General features: G+C 46.8%; 1 protein-coding gene across 6 annotated transcripts in view; it reads left to right on the forward strand.

Moving 5' to 3' along the window:
• WASF3 (WASP family member 3) overlaps positions 1-11,901 on the forward strand; it is a 76,286-nt gene extending 64,385 nt beyond the window's left edge. For 5 of the 6 annotated variants that reach the window (XM_070471704.1, XM_070471705.1, XM_070471706.1 and 2 more), the window contains 4 exons: positions 1,661-1,836; positions 5,870-6,133; positions 7,572-7,939; positions 8,811-11,901. In XM_070471704.1, coding sequence (XP_070327805.1) covers positions 1,661-1,836; positions 5,870-6,133; positions 7,572-7,939; positions 8,811-8,968 — 966 coding nt within the window. In that variant the 3' untranslated portion in view covers positions 8,969-11,901. Of the gene's footprint in view, positions 1-1,660; positions 1,837-4,890; positions 5,058-5,869; positions 6,134-7,571; positions 7,940-8,810 lie in introns of all 6 variants that reach the window. The other variant, XM_070471710.1, reaches the window with a different exon arrangement.
• The last annotated feature ends 5,023 nt before the right edge of the window (positions 11,902-16,924 follow it).

A 16,924-nucleotide genomic window follows, 5' to 3' on the forward strand; every position in this document is an offset into this window, starting at 1 on the left:
TTCTGGCTTACTTCGCTCTGTATGATGGGCTCCAGTTTCATCCATCTCATTAGAACTGATTCAAATGAATTCTTTTTAATGGCTGAGTAATATTCCATGGTGTATATGTACCACAGCTTCCTCATCCATTCGTCTGCTGATGGGCATCTGGGTTGCTTCCATGTCCTGGCTATTATAAACAGTGCTGCAATGAACATTGGGGTGCACGTGTCTCTTTCAGATCTGGTTTCCTTGGTGTGTATGCCCAGAAGTGGGATTGCTGGGTCATATGGCAGTTCTATTTCCAGCTTTTTAAGAAATCTCCACACTGTTTTCCATAGTGGCTGTACTAATTTGCATTCCCACCAATAGTGTAAGAGGGTTCCCTTTTCTCCACACCCTCTCCAGCATTTATTGCTTGTAGACCTTTGGATAGATGGGACCTAATGAAACTTAAAAGCTTTTGCACAACAAAGGAAACTATAAGCAAGGTGAAAAGACAGCCCTCAGATTGGGAGAAAATAATAGCAAACGAAGCAACAGACAAAGGATTAATCTCAAAAATATACAAGCAACTCCTTCAGCTCAACTCCAGAAAAATAAATGACCCAATCAAAAAATGGGCCAAAGAACTCAACAGACATTTCTCCAAGGAAGACATACAGATGGCTAACAAACACATGAAAAGATGTTCAACATCACTCATTATCAGAGAAATGCAAATCAAAACCACAATGAGGTACCATTATACGCCAGTCAGGATGGCTGCTATCCAAAGGTCTAGTGGTTCCTTTCCATTGACAGTTAGGAGTTCGGCTTGGGTGAGACCGCAAGCCCCACGAGGGCAGATACCTGTCCTCTCTTATTTGCCATTCATACTGTCCGGGCCTGGCAGGTGCCCGAGCCGTAGTGAACATCTTGTTACCTGGATTTGTTCATTGCAGAGCTGTGTGTGGAGGGGCTGTAAGGGGTGGGGGAGTGCGTAGGACTTAAAGGCTCATAGATCAGTTTCCCGAAGATCATTAGATTTCATGAGGGGAGCAGGAAGGACATATAAACACACATGGAAGCAGTGTCCTCACCTTTAAAAAAGCACCTGCATAGGACCCAAGTTATTTATTGAAGACATTTTTACTGGCAAAGTAGATCTGGAGCAGGAGTGAGAGGGAAGGTAAGTTCTTACCTCATTTTTAGTTTGTATTAAGCTAGTTGCAGGGTTCGCACAAATATTCTAAAATAATCCTTTTGAAACTGAACACTTAAAAATTATTTTGTGGCAGATAATTATACATTAACAAGTCAGAGCAGTAGAAGGGTGGGAAACGACATCTCTGTATCGAGCAGGCAGGTATTTCGTGTGTATAAAATAGATCTAGAAGTATCGTACACTGAAAAGAAGCTCCATCTTAGTGAAGTGAGAATTCTTAACCAAAAATGATGGTAAGCAATTCTTGAAACTGCAGCACAGTAACTTCTACGCGTTGGTGTTAAATCAGTAGGTTTCTGTTCTCTTGGTTGGGTCTGAGTTGGGCGAGGGTGTCAGGAGGTTCTCGACCCGGGAGTGATGGAAAGGGGCCCGCCCTGTCTGCACCCCTGGCTCACCGCTGCCGTGGCAACCGCACTAACCCACTCTTTTCCTTCCCTCTGTCTCGGCACGCTTGCCTTCCTCCTCGGACGTCAGGAGCAAAAGCGTATAGATGGCACAACCCGGGAGGTGAAAAAGGTTAGAAAAGCCAGAAACAGGCGCCAAGAATGGAATATGATGGCGTATGACAAAGAGCTTAGACCCGACACCAGGTTGTCACAGAGCACACACCACGGAGCGTCTTCTGAAGGATCCTTGTCCCCAGACACTAGGTGTGTGTGTGTGTGTGCGCACGCGTGCGTGCATGCTTTGTGAGGGCGAGTGGGGCCTGGCTTCCCTTAAGTGGAAACGTAGCACAGCGTTGTGTTTATGTGGTCCACAGTGTGTGTTCCAAACTTTCCTTAAAGATGAGTGTTGTGTATGTTTTGAGTTTCAAATAATACTTTAGTTTTGTTTGATGTTGGGTTACTTTGCATCATTTTCCATCTGTGACTTCACTTAATCATTTGATTAATCTAGATGTACTGTTTTAACCTCGATTCTGAATTTGGGCTTAGTACCTGCCCATGACTGGCATTTTCATTTTGATAATCCTTTCATTCTTTCTCTGCCTCTTTTGCTTAGAATTCTGCTTTTCCTTTGCCACTTGGTATCTGAAACGACTGTAGGTAGTGACTGATGTGATCAAGGAATAACTTCATTGTTCTTTTTGATAACCTTTCCAAAAGGGATGAACAAAGTTTTTTTTTTCCCCCCCCTTCAGTTTGCTAATCTTATGTATTCTAATTGCAGGAGGAGAATTCTCTTAGGAATTTATTTTTAAAGATTGTTAGCCATTCAGTAAAGCTGTTTTCTTGCAGATGTGAAAGACATGGCCACTAAGCGGCGTTTATCCCGAAAGGGCTTCACTGGAAGACCTGACCAGTAATCGTGATTTACTGTTAGTTTCGTATTTCTGCTTCTGTAAAGGTGGGCTCTTCCATCGGCATTTAAACCTGTGAATAGAGGATTCTTACATCAGCAGTGACCTGGGCCTTGCATTAAATCTGTGTTTTAAGAAATGTGTATTAACCTCCGTGGTTAGCTCAGTCTGATGTACAGAAGATGCTTAATGTTCGGTGGGTATAGTTCCCATAAATACACTTATCCCACAAGGGCTGCCGGTCACTGACTGAGGCAGCGTCTAGATTTTTCTGTGCAAGCTGTTATCAGGTAATGATCTGACCATTCCTGGAGCTTGAACTGAGCTGTAGCCTCAAGTTTTAGTCTTTGTGTCAGTTTATCTCTGTAGAAGGTTAAGACTGAAGATACACTTCTGCTTATAGTTCTTTGGGTGAGAAGTATGTGAACTTGACAGCTCCCAGGATGTCATATCTCCTGTTCCGTTTTCTCCAGCCAAGCTGTGACTGTTTATTCGTGCAAAACATATACTTTGTAATATTCCATACATAACTCTTTCCATAGGTACAAATGGAAAAATGACTTTTTAATAATCTTTCGGTTGAATTAATCGATACTCATTCTTGAATCTGAGATTAGACTGTGCCATGCTGGGTATAAAATTGATGGATTATAGCCCTTAAATTATTTTGGATATTTTTTATTTTATGAAAGTGTAACAGTTTTCTTATTATAAAATAAGATTAAATTTTTATATTTGGAAAAAATTATTCATAATCCTATTACCAGAGAAACCACTGTTGTTGTATTTTAGTGTATTTCTTTTTTGGTCTTTTTTCTGTACATGTGTATATTTTTTACTTAATGAAATTGAAGTCTGCCCTGTGTTATTTACCTTTTGATTTTATAATGTCTCATATTCCTGGGCTTCTCTGGTGACTCAGAGAATACAGAATCGCCTGCAATGTGGGAAACCTGGGCCAATTCCTGGGTTGGGAAGAGCCCCTGGAGAAGGGAATGGCTACCCACTCCAGTGTTCTTGCCTGGAGAATCCCATGGACAGAGGAGCCTGGTGGGCTACAGTCCATGGGGTTGCAAACAGTCAAACACAACTGAGCGACTTTCACACATTCCTGTTTGAAGTGTTATTTAGAAACGTGGTTTTTAATGGATGTACTCGGGGTAACTGAGGGAAATTTGAGCTTTAAGTTTGATGGTATGTATATAATTTGTTCTTGTTTAAGTAATACATTTTCAGCTCATCACACAAACTAACGATAAGTTTTCACTCTCTTTGTAGATCAGCAGGAATGGTTTGATTCTAAGGGTACATTTAGGATGAGCCTGGATGAAATGCTTGTCCCCCGCTCCCCCCATCGATCAGGAAGCAGGGTGCCCCCTGGCCCCTGTCCTTCCCCCTTCCTCACCCTGTTCCGGGTGTTGCAGCCGCCTGACCCTGTGTCCCAGACACTCGACCCTGCCCTCCCGCAGAACCCCGAGGGCTTCATTTGCTTCTCCCACTGAGTCTCCACTGCTGACACTTCTCCTGTCCCATCTTTTCTTCACTCCTCTACATTCTCTTTCCCCTAACAGATAGCTCCTGGTGCCCCTGCAGCCTTAGGACCACCCCCCCTGGCCCACACTGGTGCCATGAACCCTGGGGCTGATTCTGCCTTCCTGTTGGGGGGTCCTTTCCGCTCAGCGGTCACCCTCCTCCTCATCTCTTGTCCAGCCCACTGGTGTCCCCCGAACAGGGGCAGTGACACTTGGAGTGGCCAGCCAGCCCCCTCTCCACTGCAGCCCACCACTGTCACAGAGCCCTGCCCCCAGGCTCTTCTGCTGTAATTCCCGACACTGGGCATGTCCTGCTCACTTCTGTCCTCCATCCAGTTTTGTCCCCCATTGCCTCCTGTATCACCCTGCACCTTACAGAACAGAGCTCTGAATCGTGCCAGGATATTTCCAGCCCCGGCTCCTCGCCCCATCAGAAGCACTCCGTAGCCTGTAGATGAGTTTGTTTCCATTAGAAAGTTGTACCCCGGCTATGGCACAGTCCCCCACATGGGGCCATGCCCCCATCATCAGGGAATACAGAGTTTCAGGTATTTACATTTTTAAAATATGCTAAAACTAAAAACAGGTCAGATTCTTCCCCCACTGAAAATATTTTTAACTCCCTTGCCAACAGTTGGCATAATTCAAAGGACAGTCATATGCACACCATAATGTACAGTTCATACTGCAGTTAGGGAAAAAGGAAGTGAGTGTCCAAGTTATGTTTATACTGCAAATAGGGAAGAAAAAAGAAAAAAAAACAAAAACAGTAGTCTTTTTGCCATTTAGAGAACTTCTCTATGCAGTGATGTCCCAGGGAAGCTGCTGTCTGAATTCCAAAGACCCGACGTGTGTTTGCCTCTTCCCTTCAGAGAGAGAGACACAAGATGAATCCCAACAGAAGCCAGCAAATAAGTGTGAGAAAAGTCAGGACCAGAAGAGAAGAGTGGGAGAGAAGGAAGATGGGCATTGAGTTCATGAGTGACGCGAGGAGGCTGCAGCAGGCAGGGGGCGCGGCAGAGCGCAGGACGCCCGCCGGGTTTGTGGTTCTGCTTGCTCCGGGTCCCAGCCCCCGTGGCCCCCCGCTTCGGCGTCACGAGAGGATGCCCTGCCCTGTACTGACCACACATCCCATAACCCGGGTGACTAACACCCTGCGGCGCTGCCCAGCCCTCCCCTCCCCCAGCGGTACCCCCAGGGTCCCAGCATCCTTCTGAACTCTGCCGACTAACACGGAGATGTGTGCATCCTTTCAGAGTTTCTCTCTCCTGTGGGCCTTGGAGGCAGCAAGAGGGCTTCTGCCTGCAGCACTGTGTTCCTTCTCTCTCTCTTTTGGCCATAAATGCATTTCTCCTGTTCAAGAAAACTACCACTCACTGCATTCTTGACTTCTTTCTCTGTTCTTACACCGTTCATTTTTTTTTCCCCCCGATTCATCTGCCGTTTGTTAAGGTGTAGTTATACGTTGTCAGTTTAATCGCCACTGAAATCTTCCACCTTGGATGCCGTTTTCAAGTTCAACGCCCTGTCTTGGAGGCTCCTGTCTTACAAACGAGTCTGCTGCGATGCTGTGAAGGGGCTGTGCTGTCTGCCGCTTGTCCGTCTGTCTGACCACGCACATCACAGCTGTGGCTCTGAAACCACGTAACCCTGGAGCTTTGCCGCTAAAGTCATGATTGCATTGTGCTTGGAAGCTCTTATGGGCCTCGACCTTATCGATAGTACAGGGAATAAGCGTGTGATTTCTGTGCCTTGGCCGTGTTCAGATTTAAATGTACGCTGATACCTGGTGGTGGGGGGAAGTCTTCTTTACTGACTCCACTTTCTCCCACCCCTGGCTCTGGCCCTCAGGTCCCACGCATCAGATGTCACGGATTACTCGTACCCGGCCACCCCCAACCACTCTCTGCACCCGCAGCCCGGGACCCCTTCCTACGGAGCAGGTGACGCGCCGCCCCATGGGCCGGCAGCCCAGGCCCCCGAGCATGAGTTCCGGCCCCCGTCGGCCTCAGCCCGACACCTGGCCCTGAACAGGCCCCAGCAGCCCCCGCCGCCCCCACCGCAGGCTGCGGAGGGCCCCCAGGCCCCCGCGCCCATGGCTCCAGCCGACTACGGGTAAATACCCCATCCTGGGCTCCCTCTGGGGCTCGCCATTGCGTGGGGGTGTTGGGTGGGTGATGAGGAATTGTCACTGAATAACCTGGAGAAGGAAATGGCAACCCACTCCAGCATTCTTGCCTGGGGAGTTCTGTAAACAGAGGAGCCTGGTGGGCCACAGTCCATGGGGTCACAGAGAGTTGGACACAACTGAGTGACTAACACTGAACCCTGAGCCAAACTCTGGAGGCCAGGATGCAGCCAGGAATGAGCGGGTGCAGATCCCGTCCATTGAGAAACTCTGTGTTAGGAAAGGCGGGGTCACGCCACTCCCCTTTTATTACACACAAGCCTCAGGTTTGTGTCTATGTTTATGAATACATATTACCTTTATGTTTGAATGGCTGAGGCAGGGCCTTGACAAAGGACGACATGCCAGTTTTATGACCGGCATGTCACAAATGCTCCAGAGAATTCACATTTCAAAGGAGAAAACGATAATATGCAACACAGGACTTCTTAGACTTGGATGTATGTAACCCTGACCTCTGGGTACCCAAATATTATTCTGCCACCAGGTCCTCTTGTTTTGTGTTATTTGGGAAAAGTTCAAACATCTCCTAAAAAAATGATCCTCATGTTAAGGGCTTGTTAAGTTAAGCACCACCTGTGTTTTGGTAAGCGATCTTTTTGGCTTAAGCTCAGTCTTTCAAGAGTTAGTCCCTCCTAGTCAGCACCTAGAGAATTTGAACACGGACAGGGTTTCCAGGGACAGGGTTTTCTCCACTGTGGAGCAGTGAGGGTGGCACTCTAAATGTACATCCCTCAGCCCCCAGAGGTTTTCTCTCTGACAGCAGGGTCTTAGACGGTCCCTGCAATTGGTCTTTGTAACTCAGGGTTCCCACAGAATGTTCCGAGGCTCCGAGTGTCAGGCAGAGAGAGTTTGTGGTCCAGTTGGTTTGGAAAACTCTCGGCTAAGTAGATCCCTGCAGGTTTCTTGGCTGGAGGGGTTTCGAAGCTTTGGATGTTCTGAGGGTTTTGTGAGCTCTGGGGAATTTCCATGGGGATGGGGTGTAAAATACAGAATTTGCCGATCTGATTGGCCTCAGAACCCTGCTAAGACAGATTTCCGAGCCCCTTTCCTGAGATGCCCCATGTAAGGATGCCTTGTCCTGCTTTCTTCACGCTGCAGTCAGCTGTCCAGCGCTCCACAGACGTCACCTTTTCTGGTGGTTATCATTTGGTGCACGTCAGCAGACCATCTTGAGTCCCATCACAGTGACTTGTGATGACCTGTGGTCCAAAGCATGGTTATTTGCGTCCTGCAGTGTTTCACATGACAGCGTGCGCAGTGTCCGGGGTGGGGGTGGGGGGCTGTCTCTAAGGTGGGGGAGACCCTCCAAGGATGGGGCTGCCTATTGCTCTCTAGTGACTCTCTGCTTCCTGTCCCCGCCAGGATGCTGCCGGCTCAGATCACGGAGTATTACAGCCCCTCGGGACCCCCGCCGCCCCCGCCCCCGCCCGTGATCCCCTCCGCACAAACTGCTTTCGTCTGCCCCCTCCAGATGCCCCTGCAGCCCCCCTTCCCGGCCTCCGCCGGCTCTGCCTATGCCGGCCCTCCCCACCCTCCCTCCGGGGGGCTTGTGGTCACGGCCCCGCCGCCCCCGGGCCCCCCGCCGCCCCCGCCCGGCCCTCCAGGTGCCGGCTCCTCGCTCTCCTCCTCCCCAATGCACGCCCCCCCGGGGGCCGAGGCCAAGAGGCAGGAGGCCCCGCAGCAGCCGGTCAGCGACGCCCGCAGCGACCTGCTCGCCGCCATCCGGATGGGTGAGTGTCTGTCCCAGGACAGCGGCCCACCAGCCATGGCCTCGGCTTCCATCAGCTCCAACCTCCACCAGATGGCCTTTAGGAGAGGGTGACAGGAGCCTCATTTGGTTTTCCTTTTTTTTTTTTTTTTTAACAGCGAATGTGTTTTTTCAGTGCTAAGTAAACACGGTGATAAAGCACTGAGAATTCAGGAAAGCTTTACTTGACTAGGAATAGATTATAAAAATGATCATCAATTAATTGGATCTTCTTTTTTTCACTCCATCTTACTTCTTTATACTTACTTATACTTTATACTTATACTTTAAACTTACTTACTTATACTTCTTTCACTCCATCTTATACTTATAAAGATCAGAAGTATAAATAAAAGAAAATGAGCTCCTGTCAGTGATCTAGTTTTTCATATCTAGGATATGTCTTATCTTAGACTTTTATATTTTTAGTTTGATGTGCTAGTGAGCTGCAGGCTGTCCGGGAGTATGGTCTTCATGATGGAAACACTCATTTGGCACAATTGTCCCAGTGCAGGGGGCCACTGGAAACCTTGAAACAGCCTCTGGTGGCCAGTGGCTACCTGGGTGGTCTGTGCTGCTCTAGAATGTTCTTTCTTGGTGCTCATGTGCTCTGGAATCGTAACTGACTATCTTACATTTCAACACATCGCTTAAGGAATGTCACGACTTCTGTACATTTTATTTTTCTTCTTTGTCCTGGAACATCTATTTCCCAAGCATTTCCCCTTCAGTTTCTAAAACATTTCATTCTAGCATCAGTAGGCCAAAAAAAGTCTAATAGGCTTGTTGGTCCATCTCTGTTTAATTGGAGCGGGCAGAGGGATTGCGTTCTGAGCTGTGTCTTGTGTCTCTAGGGATTCAGCTGAAGAAGGTGCAGGAGCAGCGGGAGCAGGAGGCCAAGCGCGAGCCTGTGGGCAACGACGTGGCCACCATCCTGTCCCGGCGCATCGCCGTCGAGTACAGCGACTCGGACGATGACTCGGAGTTCGACGAGAACGACTGGTCCGACTGAGACGGGTGCCCAGCGGGCCGGGCCGGGCCGGGGGGGCGTGTCGACGATGTCAGTGGTCCCAGCACCCAGATAGTGGTATTATAATCCCGTAGCTTAGCCACTTTTGTATCAATAATGTGAGATTGCTTTTGCACATCCAAAACTTCTGGGTTTTTTCAGTATTTACTGTGTAATACTTAAGTGCCACTAAACATAGCAAACCGTGCGGCACACGAGGAAATAACGCTGTAACTATCGCATCGTCCTGAAAACAGCCTCTTGCTTCTTTCTCTCGGCCACAAACGCGCTCAGTGCCGTTTGGGTTCACGCTCCTTGATCGTGAAAATCCTGCAGACTTGCTGTGTGTTTGTGAAGCTGCCTGTTGTCAGGTGTCTGCGAGATTCATGACTGTGCAACAGACCAGTGTCTTCCGATCAGTAAGCGATATTGTTTTCCACTTTTTTAAAAAAAAAAAAAAGGAAAATGTGTTTCAGAAGAAGTTGGTTCTTGAGAGAAAGATTTGACAAGTAGGAGACTCAGCTGTCTGAGCTTGCACTGTCATGGCCCGGCGGCCTCTGTCAATCTGGAGGCTCTGTTGAAGAACCTCATTTTCTCTGCTGACCTTGTGAAATGTGGACTTGGCCCTTCTCAGGCAGGATCCCTCGCAGGCATTCACGGAGTCAGTGCTCACTGGTGGTTTCTGTAGGAGGTTTCAGCAGCGCAGTAGGAAGGAAAGTGAAGAACAGCCCTTTTTCCTTTGGGGTTGTCAGGGACGGGGATGCACTCAGCACCCTCAGCGGCCCCTGGCTGGGGAACCAGCCCGCACGGACCTGGGAGCAGAGCCCGTACAACCTCTCTCCTGGAACCACATCCCAGGCGGGCCCACGTGGAGGCCTTGGAGCCACAGGGAAGGCTCCAGGTGGCACCTGGCCCCAACTGGTCTTGAGTTCTGAGAGCTTCATTTAGGTGAGAGGAAACTGTCGCATCTTTTTTGCCTTCCCTGGTGCTGTGGCCAGTTAGGGACCCAGCCCTTGAAGTGCACGGGTTCCTCTCCCACCAGTCATCAGCACACCACGCTTGACCAGGTACCCCGGGGGAGGGTCAACCCTCCCTTGTCCCTTCCCACGTGATGACAGGTGAGCCCGAGCGGGTCTTCCTGTTCAATACAAAGTGCTAGGAAACTCGTGAATGAGAAGTTAGATTCTGTAATGCTGGGTGAAGGTGAACTGTTTGTTTGGAAGAAAAAAACACCCCAGGCTTTGATCTCAGGTGCAACTTCACAGATGTACAAAGACATTTTACCCCAGAGCAGCTCTGACTTCTCTGCCACGTGCGCCTCGGGTCCTGGTGACGCTCAGTTGTGACCAAGGAATCTGTGGCTAAAACAGAGATGTTTGGGTGGACGGTAGGATGTCAGCAGGACCCTGACTGCCGGGGGTGGGGGGTGTTGTTGCTGAGGTCTCCCCAGGGAGCTGCTTCTCCCACCATCACGTCTGTGTCCCTGACACGTCTGTGTCACCTTCCCTGTGGAAGGTCACGGTCATCCTGTAAGGGCTGCCTGACGGGCCTTGAGCCACCTAGGTTGGAACTCAAGAAGAGCCTCAGATCTGTATTACCCTTGTTTCCAAGTGCCCAGGCCAAGGTTGTCTCTGAGTCTTTTCAGCTAAAACCAGCTGTTCAGGCACACACTTGTTGGAGCTCATCACCATGTTGTGTTGCCTCTAAGTAGTTATTAATCAACTTCCCAGTTCCTCTCTTTTAATTTCTTTTTCTCCAGTGCAGAGGCCAGCTGTGTTGGCATTTTTCTTGGGACTTTTACAAATTGTGGTCATATTTTGTCTTTCTTACAGTATTTTGTCTTTACTGTTACTTTTGGATACGGAGGCATCTGTGTCCTTCTAGAACCTATGCTTGGTAAATCTTTGTTTTTGTTTTTTTTTTTTTTGTAATGTCCCTTCTGTCCTCAGGATGGAGAGAATGCATAAAGCTACTATCCGTGTCAGGATTTCTTCTATTTATATCTTATCACAGTAAAATTAGTGGCACTTTATACATATTCATGAGCCTGTTAAGTGTTGGTTGTCTTCCTGTAGTTTAATCAACAAGTTATTTTCAACTTGATGTTCTGACCAGTGAAAACGCTTTTGCCCTGATGTGTTATGTCGCCTCTAAGAGAATGGAAAAGGACTAAAATCCATTTTAAATTATTTTTCACAGTATTTTTCTCAGCACTGATTTATTCTAAAAATGAAATCCAGACTTTTTCTAATATGATAGCACATGAAAAGGAAAAAGTGACTATTTTGAACTGTCCATTTTCATTTTCAAGAAGTATTTACGAGACAAATGGAGAAAAACATTTAAATGCATATTTCCTATCTATGGATTTTACATTTTAAAGTAAGCTCTATGTTGTAAGGTTATTTTATTTTTTTGTTTAGTCTAATTTCTTAGAAGCTTTTTCTCATGTCACGGATCAGGCAGAGGGATGAGAAGAAGACTCAGCACCACCCATTAACTGCACGCATATGATGTAGTCAATTTTCTGTTGTCTAGCCCTAAAACAATAAGATTTGGTCACTTACGATTTTCTTCAGTAAAAGTATACTGTTGGAGAATTAGCATTTTCATTTCAGTAAATTTTTAGAATGTCGAAATCTTTTCTGAGCACCACGTGGCTAGATTGTGAAAGTTTTGTAATAATTTGCAGCTGAAATTCATGATACATTTTCATCCATTGAAGACTCATGGGAATGTATCAGCCAGAGTAGCAAGTAATTTTTGTTTTCTAAACCAGAGTCTGTCACCTTGCAGTATTACCAATGCTGTTGTACACTGAATTTAAAGTGGTATTAAAAAAAAACCTCCTGGTAAACAATTTTTATCTGTTTGTATATCTTACTATAGATTATGTACAAGTAACATCTAAATAAAATTACACTTTTAACCCTAAACAGTTTTGCTTATTATAGCAGTGTTGTATGGTTAACCTTTTGGGGTGGGGGGAGAAATTGGGGCTTGGTGGGGTTTTTAATTAGCCTTTCTGTTATTCCCTGGTGGCTCAGATGGTAAAGCATCTGACTGTGATGCGGGAGACCTGGGTTCGATCCCTGGGTCAGGAAGATCCCCTAGAGAAGGAAATGGCAACCCCTACTCGTGCCTGGAAAATTCCATGGATGGAAGAGCCTGGTAGGCTACAGTCTGTGGAGTCGCAAAGAGTCAGACACGACTGAGCGACTTCACTTACACTTTCCATTATTAGATAATAGAAGATACTGCTCGGATGCCATTTAAATTTCTACACAATTTTTCTGTAGACAAGAGTCGCAGTTGGTTCTGCGAGTGACTTGGGAAAGGACTGGTACAGTTTGAAAACACCGTTCCCGGAGCAGGAAGCAACCTGCCCAGGAGACTTTGGCATCTTAACCACATCTAGTCTGAATTGTAGCGATTGATATTCGGGAGCATGGATAGCTTCTGAGATGTTTTCCTCTACTCCTTAAAATGATCCTTTGAAAGGGGGCTTTCTGCCTGTTTCCTGTGTGAGAGAACAGAGTGAGGTTAAGCTGCTGGCCGGGGACGGTTTCTGATGGACCTGCACTGCACATGGGAAAGCACCGCGGGGGATTGTGGCAGCTGAGGTCGGAGGGGGGCAGAAGCAGCCACCTTAGGGGAGCAGGCTGGCATCCGGGCTCCTGCGGCCGCTGCGCTGAGCTGGCTGGCCAAGCGCTGTGCTCCGCGAGGACCCCGGCCATCTGTGTGTCTGAGCCCCAGCATGGCCCTGATGCCTCCACACCAAGCAGCTCCTCGTGGAGTGATTGGATGGATGGTGGATTTCCGAGTTACTTTCTTACCAAAAGTTAGCTGTGTGCAATTTTTAAAATATGAAGCATTTTGCCAGGTACTCTGTATTTCCGCCTTGTTAGCACTTGTCCCTAGATGCCTGGCTCCCACTCTATTTACATGTGTCCCCCAGCAGCTAGGGCTCAGCAGGGCAGGCGGGGGGCATCATATTTACTGTTACAGCCTGTTTGTCAAGCAACAGCGCCTGGCGCTTCATAGGGGTCCATACATATTTACTGACTGATGGTCATTTACAGAGCTTCATCAGAAAGGGTGTCTTCATCAACACATATTTGAAGGCCTAAGAAAAAGGTAAATGCAATAGCTTGTGTAAAACACAGAACTGTGCTGGACGCCTAGCTGACAGAGGGGACGGTTAGCCATCGGTGTCTGCAGGCCACTTGCTGGAGACAGAAACAGGCCAGTCTGCCCTGAGGGAGCATCTCATCTAAAGAGGTGACATTAAATGCTCTCACATCCTTAGCTGGGATTTTCTTTGTATTTATCCTGCTTGGGGTTCACCAATCTTGAATCTGTAAATGTATGTCTTTAATGAAATTTGGGGCACATTTGGGCATTATTTTCTCAAATATATTTTCTGCCCCTTTCCACACTTACCTTCTTAGACTTCTGTGACAGGCAGACCTTGTTTTATGCTTTGCTTTATTGCTCTTTACAGATGATGCATTTTTTTTTTTCAGGCTGAGGCTCTGCGGCACCTCTGCCTCAAGCACGGCTGCTGGTGCCTTTTTTCCAGCAGCGTTTGCTCACTTCATGTTCTGTGTCACTCTTGGGTAGTTCTCTCAATATTTTAGACTTTTTCATGACGAGTTACAGTGATTTGTGATCAGTGATCTTTGTTGTTACTGTTGTAATTGTCCTGGCATTTTTTAGCAGTAAAATATTTTTAAATTAAGGTAAGTACACTGTTTTTGTGGACATAATGCTATTGCACACTTTAATAGACTACAGCATGTGTAAACGTGACTATCACAAACACTGGGAAAACAGAAAACGTGACTCACTATCTTGCAAGGGATGTGAAGCCAAACCTGCCGTGTCTCTGAGGTCTGCCTGTCTACATATGTTAGACCTTTTAGTATTGACCCACAGTTGCTTGGGACTGTTTCCATTTAAAAAGTTTCTTTCTCTCTGTTTTGCAGGTTGGATAATTTTTATGTATCCATCTTCAGTTTCACTGAGTCTATTGGTCATCCATAATTTGCTCTTAAGCTCATCTAATCTTTTATTCATTTTTTTTCCATTCTAGAATTTGCTGTTCTTTTTTTTTTTAATAGTTTCTTTCCTGAGATTTCCTACTTGTTCATTTACTAAAAGCTCATTTTCCTTTATATCTTTGTACATAGTTACACTACCTCTTAAAAAACCCTTGCCTGCTAATCCCCGACATCGGGATATTTCCAGGGTCAGTCTCCATTGATATTGATGAATGCATGATGCCTAGTAGTTTTGGATTGTATCATAACCTTGGTGAATAACACATTTTAGAGACTCTGGATTCTGTTATGTGCTCTGAAAAGTGCTAATTTTTTAAAAGAGAGTTCACGTGGCAAGAATTAAACTGCCAATGCTTCCCCACTCCCCTTGCAATGGGTAACAGCAGAAATCTTTTCAGTTCTTTCAGCTTAGCCAGGCTGCCTGGAGTTTTCCTGGTACACGCCTGGTTGCAGGCTCAACCACAGATGTGAAGTTTTACACAGAATGTTTAGGCCCCATCTCCAGCTCTCCTTTCTTGGATTTCCCCCCCTCACTCTCTGTCTATTCTGGTCATTCTGAATTTGGTTCTCTTATTCTTTAAGCCAACAGACTTTGGAGTGAGCCAGCAAGGCTGCAGGGTTCCTTTTCTTTTTTTAAATTTGGCTTTGTCAGATCTTAGTTGAGGCATGTGGGATGTAGTTCCCTGACCAGGGATCAAACTAGGCCCCCTGCATTGAGAGCATCGTGGAATCTTAGCCACTGAACTGCCAGGAAAGTCCCTGCAGGGTTTCTATTCAAATTTAGTTGCCCTGCCTGATAGGATGAAGCCTGTCCTCATGCAAAAAAAAAAAAAAAAAAGCAGTTAAAAAACAAGAAATGCACCAAACTTCTCTCCTTTCAAGCACCAGCTTTCTCTAGTGTCCTTCTGACTGCTCTCCAGTGCCTGGAATAGTTGTGTGGTGTAGTTTGTCCAGCTTATAATTGTTTTCGGTAAAGAATTGGTCTGGCATGGGTTCATCCTCCATTCCCAGGAGCCTCATTCTGTAAATATCTGACGCAACGTTTATTTTTTAAATATTTTTAAATGTAATTTTAAAAAACGCAGACCACTTTTAAATACCAAAAATATAACAGAAGACCAGTGGTTCAGTTTTTCTACCAGGCAAACTTGTTTTTGCAAGGACTCTACAGTGAGACTTGCGATCTCTTTATGTGTGCATGGTAGGGAAGAACTGCATGCATGGGGCGTTTCCCTGATGGCTCAGCGGTAAAGAATCCACCTGCCAATGCAGAAGACGCAAGTTTACTCCCTGGGTAGGGAAGATCCCCTGGAGATGGAAACGGCAACCCACTCCAGTATTCTTGCCTGGAGAGTCCCATGGACAGAGGAGCCTGGCGGGCTACAATCCATGAGGTCACAGAGTCAGACATGGCTGTGACTAAGGAACAATATGCTCTGAAACACTCGCTGTTCGCATCTCCTTATGTCTATAAATCAGGATAGTCTCTAAGCTGTAAGCAAAACACAGCACGTAAATAATGTGGGAATTGAGATTGCTTCAATAAATTGCCAGCCCTAACCCCAGTCTCAAATTTTATGCTCCCTAAAGCACTTTAATGTTTTCACTGTTAGAAATTTAAATTCTATTGTTACGGGTTCATTTGAAACACTGGTTTTACTACTTAGAAGTTGGAGAACCACTGCGTGACATCATCACTCTCTGATTTTCTTACCTTTAGACCAAGAAGGTTTCACACCGTTACCCCACTTTGTACTGCGCTCTCATTGTATATTCAGCAAAGGCAGTGCTAACACAGAGATTCGTTAAAGCCTGAGAAGATTTACGTATTTGCAGGTGGGAGTAACTTGTAGTGGTGTCTTGACAAGGACTTAGATGAGAAAGATTTGCTTTCCAAGTACACTTTCTTCACAGAGCTGACACCTGCTGGACGTGCATGTGCCAAAACACAGTAGCTCTGTGGTGAATATTTGCATATGTCGTCTTTCTAAGTCCCCCTCTACATTCATCTGCCTGCTTGTGATTTGAGTAATTTAGCTTCAAACACAGCACCGTGATTAGAGGTGGTGAACTGGTGGATGATTCACCGTGAAGAAAATAGGCCCCCTGAGAGTAATTTAAAACCTGCCAAGTGGTGGTACTTTCCATGAAGTGACATTTCAAAGCATTTAGTATTCTAGGGTGCGTTCTGGCAGTTCTGGCCCCAAACCGGTTTAAATCGAAGTCAAGCAATTTGAGAGGATGCAGCCTTCCCGTCCTGCAGACGAGAGTTGTAACTCAGCATTTATGTGGATCACACATTGCCTTTTGTGGGCTCAGGTGATAGTGGCTCGAAATGGACCCTCTTGGAATCAAGACTGCGAGCTTGATAATTAAGTTAGGGTGTTACCTCTCATCTGCTTTGAAACGTCTTTGACCATTTCAAGAACCTAGGCATTCGTTTGACTCGCAAGTTAGAGAATTTCAATGGCAGCTACGTTGAGGCCGAGCTGAGCAATGAGTCACTGCTGAGTCCCTGGGTTCCTCCAGAGCACAGCCCCCGCCCGCAGTGGCCAGCTCACGGCTCCCTGCTCTCCTCCACTCTGGGTGCAGACCCTGCCACACCACTGGGTGTCGAGGCAATACTGGGGGCACTGAGGCCCAGGGCAGTTAATAAAGGAGTCAGCGCGTCTGAGCCGAGATGTCCCTGGATGCTGCCGGAGGAGCCCGGCGGTCACGTCCCCCCTCAGGGTCTCACCAGCCAAGAGTCTTGAGTTTTCTCCCAGCGTTGTTCCTACTCCACCCACACCACAGTTACCTGGGGATGCGTGTTAAAAATGCAGGTTTCCAGGCTCCATCCCAAACCTCGAGCAGGAGACCCTGGTTCACCCCACTAGGCAAGTGATTCTTGGGGACA

This window comes from Odocoileus virginianus, chromosome 8 (genome assembly GCF_023699985.2).
Source record: "Odocoileus virginianus isolate 20LAN1187 ecotype Illinois chromosome 8, Ovbor_1.2, whole genome shotgun sequence".
Lineage (NCBI taxonomy): Eukaryota > Metazoa > Chordata > Mammalia > Artiodactyla > Cervidae > Odocoileus > Odocoileus virginianus.